This window comes from Lipophrys pholis (assembly GCF_963383615.2).
Source record: "Lipophrys pholis genome assembly, chromosome: 7".
Lineage (NCBI taxonomy): Eukaryota > Metazoa > Chordata > Actinopteri > Blenniiformes > Blenniidae > Lipophrys > Lipophrys pholis.
The window spans coordinates 8,826,286-8,853,927 of NC_137638.1; the positions used below are offsets into that span (position 1 = coordinate 8,826,286).

Below are 27,642 nucleotides of genomic sequence, written 5' to 3' on the forward strand. Positions count from 1 at the left end.
CATTGACATAAATAACTCAATCAAAAGATCTTTTCCGTGTGCTTGCATTTTAAACTGTCACCAGGAGCCGTCACTCACTGTAACTTGGAGGTATGATATATATTTACAACAGTTATTTACGAGAGAAAAATCCGATGGGATCAGAGTGTTTCTGTGAGTGCTGATATTCAATAGAGCACCTCCAGGACACAACACATCTGTGTTAATGGTCTTTAAAAAACACTACAACATCCATGTGATGTATGTTTTTTTTCATTGATTACCATTAATAAATGTGCATGAACAGGAATATAGAGACGCAAAACAATTTGTAGCTGAGTGGTGGCACCATTGTTGTTGCAACTGACTAATTTATGATTAAAGAAATATTAATTGATATCCTTTTTACTGTCAACTACTTCTACTAGTTTAATTGATATATAAAATAATATATAACCAATATATCATCAGAGGTCACAAATGAAAGTAACATCGTGTCTATGGCGGAATCAGACCGCAAGGTATTTATTATAATGACCTCTGTTGTTAATTTCCTTCATCAAAAGTAATTTCATGTGACCTTGTTCACGGGAAATGTCGCATTTTGAACAAGTGGGCAGGAGATCGTCCATTATATTTGGTCTAAAATGCAAGAAAAAGAATGTATTGGTTCCTCAGTGATCTTGTAGCCTTGTGGTCAGGGTTCGAGTCCCGCCAGTGTTGCGTTGTGGCGCATATCCAGCGCAAAGCTCGCGCCAAGTCAAAAAGGGACCCTGGAAGGCAGCAGCCGTATGATCATTATCTGTGTGTACAGGGCTCCTGCTTCACGGCATTAAAAGCTGTTTGGCGTCTTGTGTCCGCATCACTTCGTTGGTGCAAACAGATGGGGGAGCTATTGTCTCACATGTGGGCTTTTACACAGCTGGACATTTCGGCCCCGTACAAAGGGATTCCACATTCTTTCAATTAATTACAAAACACAATCAATTGATTTTTTATTTTTTTTTAAATGAAGTTTACATTAAAAAAACCAACAACCTGAAACTGTAATAAATATTGACAAATCCAAGATACTTCAAACTGCTAAACATTTAAGATTTTTGTTTGTTTGTTTTACATAGGTATATATTTGTATGTATTAAAAAGCAGTGCTTTTTTTTTCTTCTTTTAATACATATATAGTTGTGTAGATTCTTTTGAAAATAAAAAAAAATGGCCACACACATTTCCTTACTTTTAGAACTTTTTAACCCCGTCCTTTCCAGCAGACCCTGTTGCGCACAGGCCTATGCAAATGCGGTGGCGCACGCATGGCGCACTAAGCCAAAGATAGAGTAACAAATCAGGAATTTCCCTCTTGCCACTCCTGAGAGCGCTCGAGAGGACCAAAGTTCCACAATAACCGCTTCTCTTCGGGGAGGAAAAGAAGCAACACGGAGATATTAACCTGCGTTCTTTCATTTCATTCTGAAGAGTTCCTGACGCGTTACGGACTTTTTTTTTTCTTTTTTCTTTTTTAATTTTGGCTCCAGTCACTTAGTTTTAATTCATTACGAGTGCATAGACATTAGTGTTATGGGCTCTGATGGAGCTTTTCATGGAGTAAACAGCGCACTACAGGAAAACAACCATCATCTGTGATTTGCAAGTTTGGGGTTTTATTACGTCTTCTTTTCTTTTTCTTTTTTTTTTCTTTTTTACAGGCGTGTGGTCGGGATCTGCGTCTCTGGTCAGTTTGTCTGCTGCGTTTCTCGATGGCGTAGGTGGTGGCAGGACTTCTTTTTTTTTTTTTTTTTCTTTTAAGGAAAACAAAACCAAGGAAGAAGGATTTAACAGCCTGTTTACAGAGCACATGCGTCTGGATTATGTGCGTGGATGAATTTGGAGTGCGTAAAGTTGAGTGAGACCCCCACCACCGTTACTTGTGGAGACGGTAAATGCGGAGTAAATACGGCGCCTAGAAGGATGCTGCTGCTTGTACAATGGAAGTGAAGAACTCTTTTGCTGTGGTCGCCGTGGTTTGTGTCTTCTTTTGCTCCGTTTTCAGTCAAGAACTCAACCCCAAAGGAAGAAATGTGTGCAAAACACTCGGGTAAGCACGAGTGCTCAGGGAAGAACCTCAGAAATGAGGATTTGTAACTTTTCTTTCTTGCAGTCCCTGTCTCATTCAGCATGAGGATTTCTTTTAAAATGCCCGATGTGTACGGCTCCCTTGTGGTAAACGTGTTCAAACTGAACAAGAGCCTTTCATAACTTAATTGGACTGACTTTTTTTGTTTTAGTGTGCACAAACTGCGGTTCTCACTATTATGGGAAAACGTTTGTAAATCGTCCTGCTCTCCATTAATTTCACATCGAGTGTCAGGAATCCCGGTGACATTATTTTTGATGTATTTCTCCTTAATCATCTTTTTGTCTAAATGCATATTACGCGTTCCCTGTGGTTGGAGCAGGAGGAGAGAGGAGGAGCCCATTGAAAAGAAAGCAGCCATACAGATGTGTACATCTGGAACAGGAGTGCCGTCCTTGTCCCGCAGGGGGCGCTCTCTCTGACTTTTACAGCAGTCGTGGCACCGTTTGATAACACTCAACCAGCTGAGAAAGCACTTTTTAAAAAGATAAAGTGTCGGAAAGTGTGCACAATGTGTAAACAAACTGAATTTGGTAAATAGCTTAACAGATTCTAGCAAAAGCACACACGAATCTGCACTTTTAAAGACGTCAGCAGCCTGTGGATGTTTTGGAAAAGTAAAACCATCCAAGTCTAGAATTGATGACTGCTACAACCAGTTGAACTGCCTATGAAGCTGTAGCAGGCGCAGAAAACAGCAAATATAGGGCAGCAGTCCCGTTCCAATATCATCTCAACAAGGGGTTTGAACATCCATCACACCTCTTTGTCTCGCAATAATCTTTTTTTTTTTCTTTCTTTTTTCCATTGGATGGTAGATTTGCTCATGTTTCTGATTAATAACTATTCTCATGTAACTGGGACACATTCAAGTTGATCAACCCCATTTTTTAATACATATTTAGTTCGCAATATTCATAAATGTTTTTGGTTTGTTTTTGCACTGAGCCTTAACTTATTTCATCATCTTATAAGGTCTTGAAGTTACACTCATAATGAATTAGAAAATTCTGAGTTAAGGTATTTAGACTGTAAACAACATGTTGGGATGACTCCTTCCCCTGACCTACACATTTTTCTGCTGTTGTCCCATTAAAGTTGAAGTATAGTTCTTTCTACACATAAAGACCTTCTTAGCTGAATTTTGGAAGGATTTGAATACTGAGCTAAAAGTGAATACTTCCTGTGTGGTAAATGTTCTCAGCGCAAACTAAAAATATCTAATCTGAACAGCCACATGCTGTATTTTCCTGTGCTTTCAGAGTGAATATAATGAGGACCTACTCTACAAAAGCTGTATTTGTGCTGCCATCTCATAGATTTCTCTTTGCTTCACAGCGCAACACAATGTCATCTACCAGAAAAAGACGAAAACCTCATTTTCCGCATTATTTTAGTGCATTGTGAGCTTTTCCGTGTGCTTTAAATACACAGCACTGGCCTGCACAGCTGTACAAGTTTCACTTTTTGCCCTTCTTGCAGCGTTCATGGCAATGAACTCTGTACTCCTTGTTTTTCCCTTTATGACCATTATGGTTTTTATATTCTTGGTGTTGAATGAAATGAATAGAGGGAAGTGGCATGGCATTCATCACCGCTTGTCAGCATTTCCAATATGTGTCCTCACATTTACGAAATCAGCCACTGAATCTGGATGGAAATGGATTGAAACTCAACTGTTTGATGATGTATTTCGGGCTTATTGTTTTGTTTTTTTTTACTTATACCAAAGGTTTATAAAATGTTTGGTAATAAAACAAAATGTTGCACAGATGCAGAAAATATATATTGGGATGAGAAATACATTCTTAATGTGACAGTACAAAGGCACATGGAACCAAAATACAGATTTCAGCTCAACACAGTTCAAATCATTTAAAACCTTTTTCGAACCGAGGATAGTAGAAATTAAAACATAATTGCCGAAACCACTTTGTTGATAATCATTTATTAGCAATACTCTGGAAGCAATTAAAACTGCAAGAGACGATCTGCTTTGGTCTTAAACATATCAAGCCATAATGTTCTCCCATTTTCAGCTGGGTAACAGTCCAAACTCTCTCTGTTATATTTTATTATACGTCAAATGTGCTCGGTTTTTATTTGTGTTGACTGCAAATGGGTCAGTTTAGCACCTGGACTTTGTTTTACCGCCGGGTGTTGCTAGTTGAATACGTGCACAGTTTGCGTGCAGTGCATGGCACCATGCCACCTGCATTCATACAATGTCTTTACATTTTAAGCTTGCAAAAAGTATACTTTACTTAAAGCATATTTAATCAAGAGTCTTCAACAAAAATGTGAACCCAATCAACTTTTACCAACGAAAGAGTCGGTCCATGTTCTTGACGTTGTCCGAGTACATGTGGTATATAGGACCACGTAAAACTTTCTGTCATCAATTCACCTCAAATGGATTTATGTGGAAACTGGAGTACACACTCAGAACATGGAAAAGCTTAAACCCATGACCACTATGAGGCGTAAGCGCTAAACACTGCACCACCATGTGGCACAATTTCATCCAATTTTAAATTGTATTTACATGTTTATGATTGTCCAATCTAAACCTTTAGAAAAACAAGAAAAGAAAAAGTCCAACATCATTTCCCTCTCATACTCTGTCAAATAACGCAGCGTTTCGACCTGTGATCTCGACCACGCGCCGGTTCTGACTGGATAAAAAACAGCGCAGCTCCCTTCATGATAACTGAAAGCGAACTGCCACCATCAAACAATTTAGGGGAAGCCGACGTGTTGCAGGGGCCCCACAGAGGTCACATGCTTGGGAGGAAGAGTCGACTCATTCCTCGTTTCCTGTCAGGCCTCAAACTTGTCTGCAAAACGTTGTCTCTGAATAATCTCTCTCCCCAAAGGCAGGGGGAAAGCTGAAGAATCCGATACGCTACATAGATTCTGGGGTTTAGGGCTTTTCAGTGCATGCATTGCACACAGATCGGAACGAGCCACATTGAGATAATTGTACAACAATGTGCTGAGCGTGTGCGTCATGTACAATGCCCCCGTGTACGTTTACAGTATTTGGCATCAGCCACATCATTGGGCTCGGCGAGATCAAAGAGACATACGTTGGGTGTGAATGCTGCTCCTTTGATACGTGTTTGTTTTGCATTATTCCAGTTAAGACATTTATTTTTCTTCTCTAATTCTGTGATTCCTTTTTTTTTTTCTTCCCAGATCATCAGGATTGGTGTGCTGCAGTGGATGGGGGCAGCTAGGGGATGAATGCCTGACACGTACGGATACCGCACAAAGCGCCATCGTTTGTCATAACACGTCGTGCGGCTCATTGTGCCTGCCGGTTGAATAATGTGGCCTATTCTTTCCCACCCCAGCTCTCTGTGAAGGAAACTTCACCTGCAAGGAAAATGAGGTGTGTGTCAGGCCAAACGAATGCCGCTGCCGCCATGGATACTTCGGAGCGAGCTGTGACACAAGTAAGGCCCTTTAAGAAGCTTCCTGAGTTCAGCATTTCTACATTTTCCTCCGTGACGGCGAAGGTCAAATAAGCGGAAACCGTAAAACTACAAGTACATCCTAAAAGTGTACATATCTAATGTACTTCCTACTAAAGCTGTTACGAACGACATGACATTTAGTCTTTAGCATGCACGTTTACATGAACTCACCCTCATGGTATGGCATTTATGTCAATTCTGTTTGGCTATGCTGCTTAAATAGCTAACTACCATCAGTCACAATTATCCATACACATGTCAACGCACACGCAAACGTCAATTTGGCAGCCATTGGAAATAGTTTGGTATTTACTGTCTTACCCAAGGACACTTATGGTTAGAATGGTGGCAGGCTATACCAACTAGGAAATAGGCAGCCCATTCCACAGTTTTCCCAGTAGATCCAGCTGTCTCCAATAGTAGGGTCGTCTACATATCCACACGCTGGTACATTTCCTATTATGACTTCCACTGACACGCTGCTCTTGCACAGACATGGTGTGACCCTCAAGCAGCTTCCTGTTCACTTTCCCCCCGACATGTTCCTACTGCAAATATTGGAGCAAATCTCATTCTACCAGTGTTGATTTAATAAAACCATAAATTCCACAAATTCTTGATTCTGACTGGACGGTCTTTTCACAGAGTGTCCAGCCCAGTTCTGGGGCCCTGACTGCAAAGGAAAATGCAATTGCTACCCCAATGGCCAGTGCGACGACTTGACTGGCAAGTGTACCTGCAACCACAATCGCTGGGGACCGAACTGTGAGAATGCATGCCTGTGCCAAAAGGGCAAGTGTGACCAGGACAGCGGGAAATGCACGTGCCACCCCGGCGTCTGGGGTCCGCAGTGCAACAACAACTGCTACTGCAGCATCAACTCCATCTGCGATGCCATGACGGGGCGATGTCTGTGCAATCCGGGCTGGACGGGGAGAAACTGTGCAATCCAGTGTAACTGTAACAATTCCCCGTGCGACCAGTTCACCGGACGCTGCCAGTGCCGGGACAGGCTCTGGGGTCCGCGGTGCGAGCGGTACTGCCAGTGCGTGCACGGCAAGTGCAACCAGGCCGACGGGTCGTGTACCTGCACGCCAGGCTACCGTGGGAAGTTCTGCAGGGAACCATGTCCTGCCGGATTTTACGGTCAAAACTGCAGGAACAGGTGGGAGGGAAAACTTGGCAGAGAGTAAATATACCATTTCAAACACACAGGAACTGCGCAGATTTACAGATGGCAAATGTTCAGTTGGCTTGTTTGATCCATAATGTAGTGCTATTTTGTGGTTTTGATAGGAAATAAGATTTGATATATGCTGCAGCTGATAACCCTTAAAATAATCTTAACATGGACTAAATGGAGCCATGATGAAGTGAGATTGGAGAATTGGTATTCGCATTATCCTATAATCGTCAACCAACATGTAAAAGCAATTCAGGTTAAGTGTTTTACCTTCCACAGACTGCGCTGTTCTCACAAGATACTGTTGCCATGAACCAAAAGGAAACTCGACTGACTTCTGAGTTAACCCTCTTTCTTAAACGATTGTAGACTACTACAGGGGTGACATTTTTTTAGCAACCTCGCAAAAAAAAAACAACTCCACTCTTATCAACTCATTGGTCAGAAAGTTAATTCTAAACGTGCACAAGTGAAACACAAGCTGTTTTAAAGGCAGTGTTGTGACTTCTTGGTGTGATTACTCACCTCTGTGGTGTTGTTTGTCTTCCTGTTAGCAACTACCATTTAAATGACACATAAAACTTTGACAAACAACTAAAATACATTCACCGATGATTTCATAGTGTAGAAAAGAAACCTACGTCTGAGGTAAGCACAAACCATATTAGAGGAATTTCGTTCTGGGTGTCTGCTTATATGACAACGGTGCTCAGAGTCACCGAAAATGCAACTTTTTAAGAACAACTTTGAAGGTGGAACCTTTTGAAAACGCTCCAGGGGGAAAAGCAACTTTAAAAAAAAAAAAAGCTTTGACTCTGTCTCCGTATAAACTGGGGAAATCCACGGCCGTAGTAAATAGTTCTTCCTCACATGCGCGAGTAGATAGACAATAACAACGTTTGCCTCCAGAGTGTCACGACTCCTCGTCCATATTCCCCTGTGACTTGGTGTCATCGTAATAGCAATCCAACTGTCCGTACAAATGTCCCTGTACTTGCCAATGCCAATATATATAAAGTGTACTGTTCTCGGCACAAATGTGTGTGTGTATGGTTCTATTCCAATAATCAACCATGCCAACTCGTGGCCCAACATGCTAATGTCATCGTTTTCAGCAGTGTATCTGTGTAAACGTGAAATCTATTTAAAGTGAAACACCTGAAACGCTGTGGTGTAAATGGGCCCGAACTGAATTTTGTCAGCGCACTTCTTTTTAATCCACAAAAAATATTTGACAGGGGTTTTGATCCTCAGTAGATCTTTGTCAGAAAATGATTGAAATAAGTACATAAATCAGTGTGAAGCACCAATTAAAATTAAAAAATTCATGAACACTTTCCTTTAGTTTGGCCCGTTGCATTTAACTTAGAAGGACAAAGTTCTTGTGAGAACAATATAAACAAACCACAGTAGTGAGCCTGTTTTTCTTTTTTTCTTTTTTTTTGTCTTGGCCACAAACACCAGGTGTGGCCACTGCAAAGGCCAACAGCCCTGTAAGGTGACGGAGGGACGCTGCGTCACCTGCGACCGGGGCTGGAACGGGACTCGGTGCGATCAGCTCTGCTCAAAGGGCTTCTTTGGGGAGAACTGCCAGGAAGTTTGTCCCACCTGTCGAGATGGCCACCACTGTGACCCCATCCATGGCAAATGCTCGCACTGCAACCCCGGCTGGATTGGGGACAGGTAAGAAAACACACTCGCTCTATGAGAGAATGCTGCTCCTGACCTCTTGCCTAAACTTCAACATTAGAATCATGGGTCTCACGACCAAGCTCTGCGCATTTAATCGTGCTTTACTTTTTTTTTTTTTTTTTTTATCTTTCCGAAAACCAAACATTTCCCAGTCCACCTGAATTCAGCTCCCGGGCATAGCGATCATACCGATGCAGCAGACGCGTCAGACAACAAACCCCCATGTGTAAAGTGGTTAAGAGCTGTAGCAGACTAACGAATGTGATGCAAGAAACAGATGAGGGCGGCTTTCTTGGCCCGGTGGATGGAAAGTTCAATATTTAAAAACAGTGACACCGAAGTTTGGATCAGAGCAAGAAAAATATGGAAGAAAAGAAGTGACATACTAACAAAGCAGCAACCCCAACTCCTTTGGGTAACATGGTATATTTCAACGATAAAACAGACTTGACTTGTACGGGAAATTGTCAAAGTGAATTCAAAGAATTTCTTCTTGAGATGCAATCAGATATGCTGACATGTGATGAAATGTGATTATTGAAATGAATGAATGACACGGCAACGAATTATGTCACATTAACATTGCATTGACATTCCTTAGTTTCCTGGTAACTCAGTCACTCCCAGGTCCTCTCATCATCGTCCACGTGAAAAATGTCTTCGCCGAAACATTTGATTGTGTTTCACACACACACACACACACACACACACACACACACACACACACACACACACACACACACATAAACATGTTTTTATACCGTCTGGGCGCATCGCATTCATTTACATTCATTTATCTTCAGACTCAAAACCACTAAAATACTCATTTTAACCTTTACTAAATATTAAGTTGACAATAGCGGACTAATATTATTGTAACCTTAAAACATGTCTTAACCTTAAAACGGTTGTCCAAATGGCAAAAACATGTGACAAAAGGGCATAATATAAGCATTTTAACAAGTTCAGGAAATAATACAAACCAACATGGAGGTATTTTGTTGTTCAGTCAGTCCCTTTTGTTGTTTCTTCAAAACAGACCTTTAAAATAAAGTCGCCGTATCTTTAACTCGTAGCTCCTACAATGTAATTTCCCCCCCTCTGTGATAATGCCCGTGACTCATGCGGCTGGAGCCTGAAGATGACAGTAATCGGGGCATTTCTTCTGTGTGCATTAGGTGTGAGGTGCGATGCCCCAACGGCACATACGGGGAGAACTGCGAGAACAACTGCAGTCACTGTTTCAACGGCATCTGTCATGTTGTCACCGGAGAGTGCCTCTGTGACCCGGGGTTTTACGGCACCTAGTAAGTCATGAGACACCTCATAGCCTAGAAGAATTCATGTTTATGCTCTCCACTTTATTCGATACCTTACCAAGTGAAAAGGTTTGATGGCTTTCATATTGCACTTGTCACATTCTTTTATATTTTGGGAGACGAAGCTTTGGGGCTTTTGGGTATTTTTTTATTTTTTATTATTTAATCTAACAAAACACACTCTTGGAAAAGAGTAATTCTTGGTAACTTTCATCCATCAGAGGAAAATGCTCAGAACAAAGAACAAATCCCACATCTCTACTTTTTCTCCTCCACCTTTTTTTTTTTTTTTTGCCCTATTTTACGCATCTGTCACTTGGAATCAACATATAACAGATGTTGTTTTTGTCTCCGCTCTGCACTCAAGCTGCAACATGACCTGCCAACCTGGCCAGTATGGAGTCAACTGCAACCAAACCTGCTCTTGCCATGACAAGAACTGTGATCCCGTCTCGGGCGCCTGCCATCTCCGTAAGAAAAAAAAAAAAAAAAAAACCTTCCTTTTGTTTAAGAGCAACCACATGCTTTGCGGTCAGTTACCAGTCCAAAAACGCATGTTTTTCCTAATAATGTGCCTTTTCCTGAGACTAAACAGATATTTCTTACAGCACAAACCAGAATTCTTACACTCCGGACTGTTTATCCAGACTTCAGATGCCTGTTATTTGCTGCCTGTGTATTAAATGTCCTAATAGCTGGCTGTACACATGGAGCAGCAACAAACGCGTCTATTCAGGTCAATGCGTGTAGTGGGAGACGTCGGGGCCTTGATAGCATTTCCAGACCTAGACTGGTGTCCTTTTTATGGCTGTTTTTGTTTGCTCGGTTCCCGTCCAGTCGGAGAGAGGGAGAGAGAGAGAGAGAGCGAGAGAGAGAGAGGGAGGGAGGAAAGAAGTCTTAAAAGAAAGTGATGAACAAAGAGGGAAAACGAAAAGTTGGAATGAAGACACAAACTAAAGAAACAGCAGGCATGGACAGCATCACTCTGCAACACACAGAGATAGCAGGGATTTTCTGCCAGGAAGACATAACGGGTGGTGGCATGTTGGTCAGTGATATCACAAGACCATGTCGTTTTTTTTTATCTCAGCAGAAATGACAGCATGCCACACCCAGGCTGGCCAACAATTCATCTCAGTCTTATGTGACAGGTTGAAGGCCTGCTAGTTATCCCTTTACTGATAATTTGCTTCTCTTTTGGTGTCGTCTGTCCTCACAGCTGCCAAATGCCGTCCGCACAGCGCTCACGCAACACAGCACTTATTATCTTTGGGGTGTATCCCACTTAAAAAGGGAGGGGCGCCAGTAAATCAGCAGTGATTTATAGTGAGGGCTGCGCAGTAGAAATGTGGTTAGAGGAGGAAATTGATTGTGGGAGATCAACGCTGAAATTGTAATTTGTCCTGTTTTGTTTTAAGTGAGGTCGTTTTAGCTATGAATTATGAATTTCAGTCCGTCGCAGTGTGAGATACTTTACATGTCAAGCAGCTCGTTGAAAATTCAGTTGTGGAGAAAGATTCAGTGCTCAAGAAAAAAAGCTTCACAACAGCAATGGAAAAACACTCCATTACAAGTAAAAGTATTTTTTTGCTACTGGTTGAATTCTTCACATTCTGACATTTTCATGCAATCAGCAAAAATTGATGGCCCTTTATCATTCTGTGGTATTTTATTCGTATCATGTTTTATTCTCTCTTGTGCCGCGAACGGCTGTTAAGTAGCTAAATATAGGTTGTTGTAAAGTGATTAGTGAAAAAAAAAAAATTTAGTTGTCATGCATAAAGCTGTGTGCAATTTGCAAATGCAAGTTTAACTGTAATGTTTGATTTTTAGGGAGATTTATGGTCTTTTAAAAATTTTTTGGCACTGCTGGTGTTGTTGTCAAGGCCACCGGAACTGAGACTGAGTCAAGACCGAGACCAGAGTCTCCCAAGACAAAGACCAGACCAAAACTTTAGGGGGACGGCGGGGGGAGATCAAGTCAAGATCAAGTTCTTGAAAATCTCGAGTACTAAACACTTGACGTCTGAAATGTAAACCTGAAAGTACATGGATATCTGTTTGGCATCGGAACCAATAATGTTACAAGCCATTGGCTAAATCTTCACCTCTATTTGTTTTGCAAAATGTTTATTTGAATGGTTTCTAAAATAAATCAATAAAATATATTGAAAGGATAAGGTGGCACAAATGGAATGTCAATACATCAAAATGGTATTTAAGCATGAGTCAACCCAGAAACTAGCCCCAGTTTTCTCAAAAGCAGAATTTAGGTTTTGGTTTTATCACAGAAAATAGGCTATGTGGGGACAAAACCTTATTAGAATTATTGGAAAAGTTAATAAGCAGCGTTTCAACACCTTTTTAATTTTTTTTTAGGTTGAAAAATTCAATTGGCCTCAACAAAGACAAACTTCTGTCATTTATGATGCATGCTTTACACTCACTATACAGAGTGATTCAACCAACGTTAACTCGTCTCATTAGTTAGGTCTTTCTCGATTCTGCATTAAGAGCCATTCAAATCCTTTAATTGAATCCTTCAGCTTTGAAATGCTCCTCAAGTACGACGCAGTGCTCTATTATTTGTCATCCTGACTCAATACATTAACATAGCAAAGTCTTTGAATCTTCTACGGCTGTGTAGCGGCTGATGTTGGGAGTTAATTGCTGAGTCAATATCAAACTAGCTTCAGCAGCAGTCTGTCGGTGCAGGTTCATGTATAGTATATGCGACCTTCATCCTCTGAACATCCTCACAAACCGCTGATTTTAGCAAAACAATATTTCCTCATTTCCAAGATCGCTGTCCTAAAATAGCTCTTTACCTTGATGCTGTTGTGTGGAGATGGACATCTGTCACTGTAAATCTGATTGGTGGCCTGAACAATAAAACACTGGCTGACGAAGGTCTCATTTAGTTTTGAAAACTGAAAACCGAGTGTCTGTTTACACGATAACGGTGCTCAAAACCACAGAAAATGTACCTGTCTGAAAACGGCTTTAGAGGTGGCGCTTTTTGAAAACACTCCCTTTCTGTCTACGTGGAAATGGGGGAAGACGCAACATTTGGAAAACGCCCCGACTCTGTCTCTGTGGAAACTTTTTGAAACTTTCTCAGAATGATACACACATTTTCTTTTACGAAAACGCGAAGACAATGCATTTTCACTTGCGTTTCACGGCACTGATGTAAAAACAGGGTCTAATATTCCTGCTTGTAATCGTTTGGCAGAGCGCTTATCTTTTGTAATTGGAAGGTAGTATTTTTTTTTTTTAATGAAAGCGTAATGATTTAATTCGATACTATAATTTTTTAGATATTTACTGGCGGTGTTCAAAGCTGCTCCAATGTGTGTATGTTTGTCTTCTAGAACCAAACCAACGGATGGGTGTGATTGCAGCTGGGACGCTGGTCTCCTTCTTGCTGATCGTCCTCCTCTCGCTGCTGTGCTGCTGCTGCCTCTGTCGACACAAAGACGACCACAAGTGAGTGACAGCTGGCTGTCTTAACATCAGCGCTCCACACCGGCTGCGAGGGGGGGGGTTCAGGTTTCTCATCGGCGGCTTGTGGTGGTTAGCAAAATAAATGGGAATATTTTCTTTTCACGTTTTCTCACAGGTACCGGGTTGTTAAATAAATAAATGCACATAAATTGTATTTTAGGCACGTTTATGTATTGACATTACAGCGTAAGTAGCAATGTGAGCGGCCCCGGAGAGCCCTCAGAAGAGGCAGGCGGCCAGCTTTTAAAATGCCTGTTGTTTTTTTTTAAATGATTCATTTGGATTTCCATGGCGTCACCGCTTTTCAGTCCTAACCAAGACGTTCTCTGCCGACAGCAAAAAAGCCAAGCGGATCCTGTGTGGACGATTCAGCCGAATCAGCACTAAACTTCCCCGTATTCCACTGAGGCGACAGAAACTGCCCAAAGTAGTCGGTAAGCTCCAAAACCGTTTCTCATATCCGTCCGCAGTGCTGCCACAGTATCCGTCTGAGTTCGAAGCTGCGGAGGGATTAGGACAGACATCACACCGGCGATGTCAGGGAGTTTAAAACCCGTCCGAGAGTTATTGTTGTTTCTCGGTGCGTACAGTGTGGCACTGTGGAGACGGCGATGGAAGTGAATGGCAGCGAGTGTGAGCGGTGTGTTCTCCTTCATTGCTACCTTCAGTCTTGGATGATGAATAGGGTTGAAAAGTGTACGGTGGCTGCCAGGCGAGTGTGGGGTTTCATTTGAAAGGAATGCGCTGGTTTTAGAGCCCATTATTATTCTTGGCACTCTAAAATGCCATGTGTTCATATTATTACAACCCTAAACTCTGGCTTCACGTTTTCTTTACTCCTTTCCATCGTCTTCTTCCCCAAGAAAATGTTTCTGGTGCTGAGGAGGGGGCTGTGTTATTAAAAGAAAAGGCCGGTGGTGTTAGAGGGGGGGGGCCCCCGTCTGGTGGTGAGTGACGCGCTATCAAAGGCCGCACTGTTTGGGTGGACGCTGCAGCCCGCCTGCGCCATGCGGAGGTCTCGTGGTGTGTGACAGATCTGTCTGTGACCCCGGTCTCTCTCTTTATTTTTTTCCAAACTATTGACAGAGGAGATGCAGGTTTCACAGGTTTACTTTGCTTTCCTTCCCAAGTCCAAAGACATGTGTGGATGTGTGTGTGAGACTGTTTGTCCTGTGATGAACTGGTTGCTTGTGTAGGGATGAGATAAGCTCCAGCTTAATGTTAGAGCCTGGATGTTTTCTTTGATGTTCAGTGTCTTCATAATCTTGGTTCATCATGTTTCGTTTCTTGTTTATGTCTTGTCCTTGTCCTGATTCAGGATACACCCGAGTCTTGGATTCCTCTGCGTGGAGAGGGACTTTTTCAATTTACAAAATGTTTTGACTAAATCCCACCAAGAAATATGTCTGTGCTAAACCAGACCAAAGATAACAATCGTGAGAGAATCGTGGCGATATCTTACCTACGCCACACCGTGAGACCGGTTCAAAGACGACTGCTGTCATGGCTGCAGCCAAAGACAATCTGTAACATGCCACGACTTACGTGACCAATAGAAACCAACAGAAATGCATTATGAAATGACGGCGTGATCGGTCCTGCTCACTCCTCGTTGACTCCTGCTCCGCTGTAAACCCATTCATAATTAATCACTCGTCACTATTGAGTCCTTTGGACATTGCTTTTGTCATAATTTCTGTCCCCGAATTGCTTTCTGCACCTTTTATCCTTTTCCGTACGTTCCAAAAAACCTACATTAAATAACAAAGCGACTGAAGAAGGATGGACGCCTCAATCATTGGGAGGAGTTTTCTAGTGTAGTCAACCCATCTAGAAATACCAACTAATGCAACTTGAAGGAGCTTTCTATTCACTAGTCACTCACGCTAATGGTTTAGTTAGTTTAAGCCGTCTTTGTTTCTCACCACTCACATCATAACTTTGTAGTTTTGTGGAGTTTCTCCACACCGAGCAAAAACATACGCAAACCTTCATTGTTGGCAGCAAAATGAGTCTTTCCACATTGAGGCAAACGATACTTTTCTGAGACTTTAAAAGGTGTGGTCGGAAACTCTGAGACTTTAGTTGACCAACTTCTGAACTTTGTCATATGGAGCTGCGAGATTGTAGGCCCCTTGAACAGATGCAGCCCAACAAAGTTGAAACGAATAATAATAATAAGGGAGAAAAATGTCTTTTCACACATTATGTTGACAGAGCTTCAAGGAGCCTCTACAACACAACTAAAGAGCCAGGGCCGCCTGTTGCACATGATTCTCTGTGTCATAAAAATTACAATAAAATCCGGAACCATTCAGTTAAAACTTTAGTTGGTCTATAACACACACTTGCTCCTTACACAGCAGGCTTGATGGACAGTAAAATGTCCGTTTCAACTGTCTGAAACGTTTATTTTGAAAAGTCCCCCATACTGGTTGTGTCTGCTTTGTGCCTCGCGTGCGACAGTCTCCTTATCTGAGTTGACAGCGGCAGGGTTTCGGCATTGAAAAGCTCGTGATCTCAATGAGATCTCTTAAAGTTTGTGTGTCACAGACGGAGTTAAAACACGATGACCTGCTTTCTTCTCCATGCATGAGCAGCATGTGCTTTTTCGGTTGTGCGGCTGATTATTCAGGCCGCAGTCCGTCTCCATTAGACCCCAGGTCATGATGCCACACGGGGACAGAGCTGCCTTTGTCATCATCTTGGTGTGGGGCATTGCTGCTTGTTTGTCGAGGGCCTCCTCGAACCGTTTACTGTATCTCGCATTAGGATGCGAGAATGTGTTCGGTCTGGAAGGAAAGCTACAAAACTGACGTTTTAAGTTGTTTAATATTTCAACATGCTCGGACAAAAGAAAGAAAAAAAAAAAAAAAGAAAAACGACAGGGACGTGCAACCAGCTATAAATGGTCAAAGTCTTTCCTCTTTTTTCCTGGTTTCGCTCATTCAAATTTTAACCCTCACACTAACTCTGCTTTCTTTGGGGCTACCCACACAATTGTGGTCTGCCAACGTTTAGAAACTCTAACTGTGATGAGAGCCACACACACACACACACACACACACACACACACACACACACACACACACACACACACACACACACACACACACACACACACACACACACACACACACACACACACATTCCAGAGGGGCCCGATGGGGCTGGAAACAGGAAGTGGTCAAATTTACCCCAGCTAGTGTCAGAACTGTGATTTATCCACGCCGGGGTCACAGTGGCAGCAGATGTGGCAAGACAAAGGCAAGAGGGAGACAGTTGACAGAAGGCAGCATTGTAAGCCCTTAGAGAAATAACCACATAAACACACTTTCACCTCTTCCCCTCTTGGTCAAACTTGTGTGTTTGTTTGTAGTTGAGCAATCCTTCCTGAGCGTATTTACTGTACGCCCTCTGCGTCTTGTGAGGAATCCCCCCCCAATCTTCTGCCCAAGTGCTTGAGAACTGAGAGTAACTCCACCTGCTTTTTTCATCTTTATCCAAAGGGAGTTGGCTGGGTTTGCGAACGTGTAAGTCGCTAAACTTACAATGCAGTCATGAGCCGCCTCATAAAATGGCCAGAAAAAAGTTTCTCACAGCGTAAAGCCGCTCAGAATGTGCATCATCTGCTGATGGAAAACAGCAGCTCCCACTTTTAATGGCATGAGCCAATCTGTGTAAAGCTGCAGTTAAGTATATTTGGTAATAAAAATGCTCCAGCAGTGACCCACATGCTGTAAGCTGGATGACATTCAGTGTTCTATATTTGTAAGCTTTGCTCAACATATTACCATACGATGGGAAGAAAAAAAACAACTCTTGCTTGAACTCATTTTACTAAGATAGATAACCTTAGAAGCATTTCTGCTCGAGCATATCTGTGCTCGACAAATAAGGTAATATAGTCTGAGATAAAGTAACGTATCATGTTACTGCATGATCAGTTATGAGCAGTAGAGGTATGATGAAGTATCAATAGTATTGTAGTACAGGATAACAGCTGAAGAGCTGCTGTCTCTCCATCTCCTGTTTGATGAGTTGACTTTAGTATTATTCAAAGTTTATTATTGCACTAAACATTTGTCTACGGGAAAAGAAGTGCCTCATTCATGCTTAATTAATTCAGTCCTATATAAAGTCAGACTGTATGCAGCATTGTTTTGTTATGCATCTTTTCATAATCACTTCATGAACCCATTACTCTCAAGACACAGTAACATGCACATTTTAGAGCATCGTCTTCCGTCGAACCAATGTAGCTTCAGCTAAACTAATAAATCCTCGCAACATTACAATAATGCAGCTATATGAGGATATGAACAGTGGAACACAAATTACATTTATTACTTATGCTTGCAAATGAGTAACGAGCACAATTTGTTTTCCCACTTTGATCCTTCGAGGACTTGGAGAATATTATTGTTGATCTGTTGCATTATTTTATTGTGCAGTCTTTTGAAGAATGATGACGCTCTTTTACTTGTTTTATCTAAAAGAGGCTCTGAGGCCCTGCGTACACGGCAGCGTTTCAAGTGAAAAACACTTCATTTTCGTGTTTTTGTTTCAAATAACGTTTTGCATTTGCATTGAAAATACTCAAATCTATGAAGTTTGCATGCCAGGCCACATTGTTGCAACATCTTAAGTTTATCGAGTTCCATTTCAGATCTGAGTTAAACTACTGTGGTGATTGTGATGGTATAGGTATGTCTGAGCTTTGCAAAATACTTGAACTCGCTGCTTTCTTGTTCTTGAGACGACCAATGCCCCACCAAGCAACTGTGGCGGTGGAGCTGTGCAGCTGTGACGTGTCAATAATGCCCTGTTGTGTGTTGGCCCCTGCATCGGGGGGGTGGGGTGGGGGGGGGGGGGGGGATCACAGTGGCGTCATGTCTGCAGCGCAATCTGCCCCACTAGACCAGCAACAGTCTGGAGGAAGCAGCTTTCAAGGGCAGCAGTTGTTCATCACTGCGCACAAGTAATCTCGCAAAATGCCCATGTGTTATCTTGTTGACTAACATGACAGAGGTCTTTGCATAGGTCGGCTGCTCTGCATTCCTCAGTCCCTCGTAGTCTCGGACTGCATTGCTCTGCATCGGGACACAAGTGTGAAGGCAGCGCACACCGGGCCTGATTTACTGAGATCCTGCTTAAACCGTGCTCCATTGCACGCTCGCCCAAATAGCTTTCAGTTTGCATGTGTTCTGAGGGCAATTTAATCATGGGAGTGACATAACCTGCAAACTCGTTCTGAAGTCAGGGTTTTGCATGCTTTAGGCTCCATTTAAAAAAGAAGGATCTGCTGGAAATGGTGTCGCTTCTATGTTCATTCAATTGTTTTTACCTTGCGGTGAGCTAGAGGAGCGGTCGGTGAGCAAGATGGCGGCAGGAACTTTTATTCCAGATAGTTTGCTTATAACGTACTCCCTACAATCCATAAAAGAAGACTTATCGGTCGGATTCAGTGAGCGGGGGTGTTGAAACAAGAAGTAAGGAGAAAAGTAACATTAAGGAAGAAATAAATTCAAACTCAACGAATAAGAATAATAAGGACTGCGAGCATCGAGCTAATGCTAACCCGCTAATCGAGAAGATGCGCCAATGTCTTGGTGCAAAAGGTAAAAAGATACATGACCTCAAAACCCAGATGAGGGTTAATGGAGGGAAGAGCAGAAAGAAATATTAATGTTGGAGAAAGATTTTAAATAAATTGAAACTTTATTGCAAATATATCTGAATTTGGAAATAAATAAATAAATGATCAGTCAAGACGAAGTGGAGGTACAACACAGAAAATTGGATTTAATAAAGTCCACAAACAGCGGACAAAATGCGTCTCATCACAATAACAGCAGCATCTCTGCTGGAGGCTGAGCCAGTTTGCACCTCCATTTCAAACATGATAGAAATAACCACAACATCATGTTTGCCTCGATTTTTATACTATATATATATATATATATATATATATATATATATATATATATATATATATATATATATAACCATATATTAGTAGATCGAACCCACTGTGTCCAATCTTTTCTCTCCCTTTTTTTTTTTTTCAAAAAGTTAGGATGGATTAGGATTTACCTGGAAACTAAAGCACTGATTTGTAAAATAAATAGTCATATTATTCTATCAGCTGCTTGTTTAGAACAATAAGATGAAAGTCAGAGAGAGAGACCTCCATTCATGCTAAACAGTATTAACAGGTGTGATCCAGATGATGTGCTTTTGTTTCAGTGAAGGTCTTGCTGACTTCAGCAGTACCAAGGTGACCCAATATTTGTACATATTCCAGCGAGATGGCTTTGCCATGATAACGCTGGCGCGTTAAACTATCCCATCCTGTCTGGAGTCTGGACATGTCATCCTTTAGAAACATTTCTCACATTGGCGGTCCACTCATTTGGAATCTGATAATTGCATAAAGTTAGATAAGCAGATGAATTGACAGTGTCCCATCATTTCGGCTACTAGGGTTATATTTGTTTGTACGTTTGAGGATAAATTGCTCGAATAGTCCATTGGGGTTGAAGAGAGTGTGGTTTGTGCAAGTTTGCCTTTGGGGTTGCGTCAGTTCTGTCGAGTTCTTCTGGTACACCTTTGGCTCACACCTCAACGACTTTCGCAGAACACTCGCAAGTCACCTGAGGGAAGTTTGTAAACTGCATTTCTTGACATTGTGATCAAGGAAGCATGAAATAGGAATAGCATTCAGTGGTGGCCTTCTCTCTGTGGTTTCGAGTGACGTGCTGGGCATTTATACAGCCGTTTTAGCACCAGAAGGAAATAGGAGCTAAATAGTCTAACAAAGTTTCTCCAGACATGGAAACTACAGCATAAATATTGACATTTCAACTTGAGAACTGATCTAAATAAAGATGTACAATGAGAAGAACCAACAATTCGGTCACAATCTTACACAAATTTCTGATTTTAATGATTACCTCGTAAATCATTTCCTATATACATTATCTATGTCATGCTTCATAAACCGCTTTAGTCGCTATAACCAGGGGTTATGATTTTTTCCCCTCTCTGGTGATGAAAGTGATGCATAGTGATACATAGAGACAGAGGGAAACTCCCAGTCTCCACAGCAAAATGACCCCTGAATATGCCACACATGGATTTCACTTCATTCAGTTATCAGTTATTGCAATCAAGTTGGTAATGCTTCAAGTTGAAGCAACATCAGTCTCACACTCACTGTAGACAGAGTAGGTTGGTAGCTTTGGGGTAAACAGGATATCCTCCAGTGAACACATTAGTGGGTGTCCGAGGAAGGAAGTCCCCTCCATATTTCAAAACATTTGTTATTTCTGCTGCGTTGCGACCCGTTTACACACATCTGGGTTTGCTTAGACATGTTGCACCTGTGTTGACATTATCTGCTCTCTGAGTGCCAGCGAAACGATAGACTGCTCCACTCAAAACATGGAATTCAGATGATTTGACATAGATTAACATAATCTTAACAATTACACTTCAAGACAGATCCTACCAGTCAGACAAAGACTTTTTCCTATCCTGCGTCCCGGGTACAGTTCGGAGGGAGGGGTGTTCCTTCCATAGAGAGTTTATCGGAGAGCTAAACAAACGGATGGACCCATATGTCATCGGGCATGTAAACAGAAGCATCTGATGTGGTCGGTCATGTCGAGTTAACGCCCAGCACAGTTTAACCCACAACTGTGCTCTTCACGCCAGATGGGAAGATTAAAGCCAAGTATCCCTCGGAAAAGCGCAGCTGTCCTGAGAGTGAAGGGTCAACAGAGCGCTGCAGCGTCTGGAGGGGAGGAAGGAAGACAGAGCAGAGAGAGAGAGGGAGAGAGAGGGAGAGAGAGAGAGAGAGAGAGAGAGAGAGAGAGAGAGAGAGAGAGAGAGAGAGAGAGAGAGAGAGAGAGAGAGAGAGAGGAACATGATTTGACCTACATATTGTTGTGAGGGATGATTCACTGGAAGGTGATGAAAGAAGCCACTTGGGGCTCATTTAGCTGAGAATCACAACAGAACAAAAGAGCAATAGCGACGAACGTCACATAAAACTCATCCTTCAATTCAAGGTCCAGCTCATTAGTCGTCTGTTAAAAAATGTTTTTCTAGTCATAGACTTTAGCTATGTGTGCTAATACTGGGATCAATGCCCAGCTTGACTTCCTCTCTCACTTCTTCTCCAGCAGAAATGGCTGAGGTTAGTTTACAACACTGTCACCTAGTGGTCAAAGTGGCTAATGTTTTTTTCTTTGATAAGAAAAATCAGTTGCTTTCCTTTAGAGATCCACTAAAAATTATACTGGTGGATGTGTCTTGTGAAACAAAAATTTACATTTTATCATTTCTAATTCATGATTTTTTTTTTTTAAAGAAAATTGCAAAAGTATGAGAGTATATTTTCTTTTACTTCAGATCTGTCCAAGGGTATACATTGATTATCAATGAGTAAATTGCGAAATGACACTTGTCCCTCTGCACATATTTATCAAATTTCCAGCTCAGCTCAACTCAACTTTATTTCTACAGCACTTTAAAAACAACCGCAGCTAAAACAAAGTGCTGTCCATAAATATTCCCCAAAAACAACATAGAGCTAAAAACAAATTGCTTCACAATAATGATCATAAAAAAGAAAGAAACACCGACTCAGAGTCATGCTGGGTCGAAAGCCAAAGATTAAAAATGTCTTTAAAGAGGAGTTTTAAAAGTACTTTAATCAAGAAAATCCTGACTTCCCCAACCATTAGTACATTTCTGCATCCCTCTATAGTTATTTTGTTCTCAGGTACCTGTTTTCCTTGTTTTTCATATCTAAAATAATTTGGTCCTTTCATTTTAACAAGACAAATACAAGAGACGACACAGCTGCAGGCACACCAAAGTAATATTGTGTTTATTTTGTTTCTTTGTCACATACATGCCTTAAAATGTCTTGAATTGAATGGAACTGGGAAAAAACTAAACCGAATAAACACTCGACATGGGGAATATACTGAAAACAATATTCATATTCACATCTAATAATCTGTGACAGTGAGGTGCTTCTCAGCATGTAAAACCAATACAATTTAGATTTTTCTCCAGACTCACTTAAACCATTGCTTTCTAAAACCATGTCAGTCAGGCTGAATGAGAGCAGACTGTTGATCTTGTAACACAGTACAATACCCCCAGACTGACCTTTTGGCTTCTGCATTTGTTTTCTGTTCTCAGTAGCTCACCACGACCCAGAAAACACCTTCAACTGCAGCTTCATCGAGCCGCCCTCCGTAGCCGAGCAGCCCTCCCCCACCTCCTGGTCGTCCCAGGAGTCCTTCTCTTCCTTCGAGAGCGGAGACGAGGGACCCGTTTACTGCGTTCCTCATGAAGGTGAGTCATTATACGAATAAACAAACAGTTTAGTTACCTACAATGACGCTCGTAAATCTACAATTTGTCTTCGGCTAACCGGCCTTCACACACACACACACACACACACACACACACACACACACACACACACACACACACACACACACACACACACACACACACACACACACACACACACACACACACACACACACACACACACACACACACACGCACACACACACACACAAATGGACGACATGTGACTATGATTCACGCACTTCTGCAAATCTTATTATGGAGACAGTTTTAATCTTGTGCCATCTAGGTCCAGGTTTTCCTTTGGGAACAGGGAGAGTATAAACAGGAAATGGAACGGTCATGTCAGCATGTGGCGCAAATCCAAACAGTGACTAACTCCTTGAAGTTTGGTGGAAAACACCCGTTCCATCAGTTTCTATTCTGGAAGTATGACACTGCAAATTAGACTTTAAGTGCTTTTGCGTGCTTGTTTGATTGATGGATTTTTACCGCTCACGTAGCGCAGTTGTTTGGGTTTAGTTCATTTTCTCCCCTTGAGCAGTTCAAGGGCTGCACAACAATGGATTCTGAGTGAAAAGGCGCAGGCACATAATGATATCTGTAAACAATGAGAGCGTTTTGTGTTTTTTTTTATTTAGAGCCTCACAGACACAGTCTGCTACACTGAAGTCACTCCAGCCCACACAATAAAAATACAACAACAACAAAATTTAAATAACTGACGTGTAAGTGCTTTCCTGTTGAGGAATGAAATCTAGAAAAGTGGCTTCCTTACAGAGAAAACAATTAAACGCTATCAGTGAAGGTCACTGATTTCCGGATGCACATACATTCTCATACATGCAAATTCTTACATACTGAAGCAGACACTGGCAAACTAACTCAGTCCAGTCATGTGGACAATTAAGAACACCCTGAGGAAATTGTTGGTGGTGTTTCTGTTTTACATCATCAATCATTCTTTAAAAGTGGTTTTTAATCAGGATACCATCAATGTATTACATACAGGAGACTTTGAATTCATTTTCATTTTTTATATCTAGTTTGAATTTTATAGCACAGACCTCCATTTATTACGTTACTATATCTTACAAATGAATAAATAATCTAAAAAATACGAAGTGAATTCAGAAGTAACTGTTTGAAGTGTGTTTTTTCACCTTTAAGTGAAATCAGCCTCACAGGTGATTTTTTGATATGTCCGAGAGCTTAAAAATTATCTGAATCTGCAGATCTTTAGGTGATGGTTTTAATGTTGACATGTTTGCATTCTGAAACAGATTGCACAATTTTGACCAATATAAGAGGTATGTTTGCTGCCTCAGGAATAACATTGAAGACAAACAGTGCAGTACCTTGTAGCCCACAGGATATGGATTCCATTAGTCAGATGATGTAATTAGAACAACAAAATCTGCTGCCTTTCAGCCCACATACTTATTCTCAACACAGTGTCTTACTAAAACTATGTAAAGTTGTATACACCAAATACCAAAAGATAAGACACCATAAGCAGTGGTTTTGACTAATATCATGTAATCTTCTTATGGTCCACAGAATCTGTGAGTGAAAGCAAAGAGAAGCGGACCCCCAGTCCCCCCACAGAGAAGCCAGAACCTGTCCCTAATGAAGAGGATGCAGGGGAGTACACGTCCCTCAAAGACACAAGTGTCACCAAACCAGAAGGTAGCGAGCAGCCCCTACTCAAGTCCTCCGACAGCGAAGGCTCCACCAGCGGCTCCGAGTCCACCACGGCCGCCCTCTACGCCCGCATTGCTCGCCTCTCCAAGCAGTCCAAAGAGGACGAGAGCAGCGGCAAGGATGGAGACGGCACGCCTACACCAGAGGCCAAGCGGAATGGTAAGCCCCCACCATCACCTGGCAAGCTTAAACCACGCCCACCGGACCCTTCCACCAAGCCCAAGGTGTCATGGATTCACGGAAATACCACGGGGTCTCCCCTGCCAGAGCAGCCGGGGGGGATCAAGGCTCTTGCAGTGCCGAAGAAGAGGAGTTCCAGCGATGGCTCGTCTAAAAGCGAAGAACAACAGAAAATGAAGGAAAAAGTGAAGGAGGCTGATGCCAATGGGTCACCCAGCAAACACAAGCCTCTGCGAGGTAAAAAGTCTGGGGATGAGCACAGCAGTCCAAGTCACATGGAGCACATCAATGGTGTTGTTCAGAATGCTCTAAAGAAGATTAGTAACTTCCACAGCTCCTCGTCTGAGAAGAAGAGCGCTGACAGTCCAAAGCAGACCATTAAGGAGCCACCTAAAAGCCCCAAAGTCATCCATCCTCATATGAACTCGGAGGCTGCCACGCTGCTGGCAGCTCAGCTAAAGGAGAAAACCCAAAGCATCAACAGGAATGAGGGGACAGGACTGATGAAGACCAACGGTCTCTCCACCCCCAAGTCGAACCGAGAGAAGCCCACCCCTCCGCAGAAAGCCAAGAGGACCGCCTCTGGTGGATTGAGCCAGCAAGGCTCCACTAAACCTCTACTGCCCACCTCGAGCAGTCTCCAGAAGATGGTGGCGCCTGTCGCCACCAACCTCGGGACCCCTGAATCCAAGAGCCCGGAGAAGCAGGACTTGAACGGCTCCAGGGTGGGGGACTCGTCAGATCCAACGCCAAAGAAGACTCCAATGAAAAAGCCACCGAGGAAGAAAGGCAAGGAGGGTACATTGGATACGCCTGAAAGTAAGACCCCCCAGCAAAAGACAGCCATCATGCCACCGCAGGTTGTGAAATAAGTGTTTTTATTAACACATCGCACAAAGATTGAAATGGATTTTGAGAAGAAGAAAAAAATGTTGGACAGCAATATCGGTTTCCAATCAAGGAGTTTAATCTTTTTGTGCAATTGTGCTCTGACACAAGAACACGTCAAGATTGAGAATCACTTCCAAATCTGAGGGTGGATTTGAGTTGTACTGGAGAGGTGTACTATATAAACCTCTATACACCGTTATATCACATTTCAAGAATACGACAAACATGTATCAGCCTCACACCACAGCCTGTGGCCAAGCTTGCTACAACCATTAGGACAGTGGCACGAAGATCTGATCCAAAGTTCATTCATCTCTATTTTTCTGCAGTACGTCCACCACTATATTTATGTATGGATCGCTTAACTGTAATTTTTTTTCAAATAGAAAAACAAGCAAACAGCTATTTTTATGTATGTACTTCACAGGTACAAAAGGTACAAATGTAATAACTTTTAGAATTTGCAAGCTTTCTTCATTGGTTTTCTCATTAGGCCAAATGAAGAATTATAGTTCTACACCTAAGCCAGATAAAGAGCTACGTTTTCAAGGTCAACGATCTGCTTTGCATGTCAAAATATACAAGTATTACAGTTTCATTGACATATACTGGAGTACTTGGCCCTTCAATCAGGAAAGTTATCCAAAAATAGACTCAGCTTGATGTCTATTTTTGATGTCCGGAGGTATACAAGTATTATTTTCAGTTCATGGATATCTTTTTATTTTTCACATAGCGCAATTGTTGCTTTTTCGTTTGTCAAAACAACATGTTAAATCTCCTTGATCTTTTGACCAAAAAACTCCTACCTTAAACGCATTTCATGCATTTGCTAATACCCGATCACCAGAATGTGCTTGTAATTCTACGTATTATGGCGAACCACTAAACCAAAGATGAAACCCAAAGCCATCGCTTACAGGATCATATCCTCCTTGTGCAATCAATCATTTTGTCAAAATATTTGCATTGATCAGCATCCTCACCCGAGTGGAAAGAGTCTGCCATGTGTCTTTGTGTTCTTTTAGTTTCATGAAGAAACTAGGTCGATATTACCATTTGAGCTATTCGTGTTTCATGTGAGTTTGTCTATGCCGTCGGGGTACTTCATGCAAAATGAAAGTCAAAGGATGTTTCGTTCCTTTGAGGATCGTGTTGTCTTAAGCACGCCGAAGGAAAAACGGCGCTTTGACTTCATTGTTGTGGGCTGAGACTCTTGGACTAAATGGTACTCTGTACTACAGTGTTAACAATGTGCCTCAACTGTGGATCAGTTTAAGCAAAAAGTGATGTTTGCCTTACGCTGTTGTGAATGTGGAGCTCAGATGTTTGATCCAAATTAAGTAAAACCAGAAAAATTCAGTATTTTGAACCGTTATATTTTCAACAAATGGAAAGTTTTGGGCTAAAGACTCTTTTACATTTACAGCTCGTTTGCAGGAATAAAAAAAAAAAGTCTTTGTATTTTGTGTTTTTGATAAAGGTACAACTTATTTCTTTGGTAACTTTTTTTTTTTTCTACTTTTTACTTGTATACATTGTGTACTTTTTATTATCTTTGTAAGCTGTGCTTATATGACCTGTTTAGGTTCTTCTGTTTTTCTCGGTGTGAATTAACTGGCTTTCATGTTGCTTCTCTTTTGTGTTGCTCTTCAGTCGGGAGGGTTGTTCCGAAACGGACCTGCAGTATGAGTACTTTCCTTCTGTAAAGTTTACATTGGCTTGGTAATTGTTCTCTGTTGATGTTATTGTTTGTGTAACACTTAACTGCATGACGCAGAGTGTAATTATATGGCATTAATAGCTGCTGAGGAAATCAGTAACCTTCTTGTTCCTTCCATTTGTTATTATTGCCTCCTATAAAAAAACAAAAGAAAACTTGTACAGAAAGGATTGTACAATACTACTATAATACCACTGTTGAAATAATTGCATACTCCTGAAGTCATAATATTGTGTAATTTTGAAGTGGCAATTTCTTTCTTTTTTTTCTCTCTCTCTCTCTGTCTCCGACTGGCCCATGCCTGTTTTTATAGGCATACAGTGCAGTTTTGTAAAGAAAGGGCCTGAAAAGCTGCAAAAAACATTACCAACTGTAAAGGAATATTTTGTCTTTTTGTGGTTTGTTTATAGCAACTTTCATTGTGTATTAAGTGGGTGTTTCTTCATTTACTTCTATGG

At 41.7% G+C, this 27,642-nt stretch overlaps 1 protein-coding gene across 1 annotated transcript; it reads left to right on the plus strand.

The window, feature by feature from the left end:
- The first annotated feature begins 1,252 nt into the window (after nucleotides 1–1,252).
- On the plus strand, nucleotides 1,253–27,642 carry scarf2 (scavenger receptor class F, member 2). The gene is made up of 11 exons (XM_080467993.1): nucleotides 1,253–2,071; nucleotides 5,309–5,367; nucleotides 5,467–5,568; nucleotides 6,235–6,754; nucleotides 8,237–8,455; nucleotides 9,643–9,771; nucleotides 10,151–10,254; nucleotides 13,158–13,272; nucleotides 13,627–13,724; nucleotides 22,510–22,665; nucleotides 24,247–27,642. Exons 1-11 carry the CDS (start codon nucleotides 1,962–1,964, stop codon nucleotides 25,440–25,442), a joined length of 2,808 nt encoding a protein of 935 aa, XP_080324119.1. The 5' UTR covers nucleotides 1,253–1,961; the 3' UTR covers nucleotides 25,443–27,642.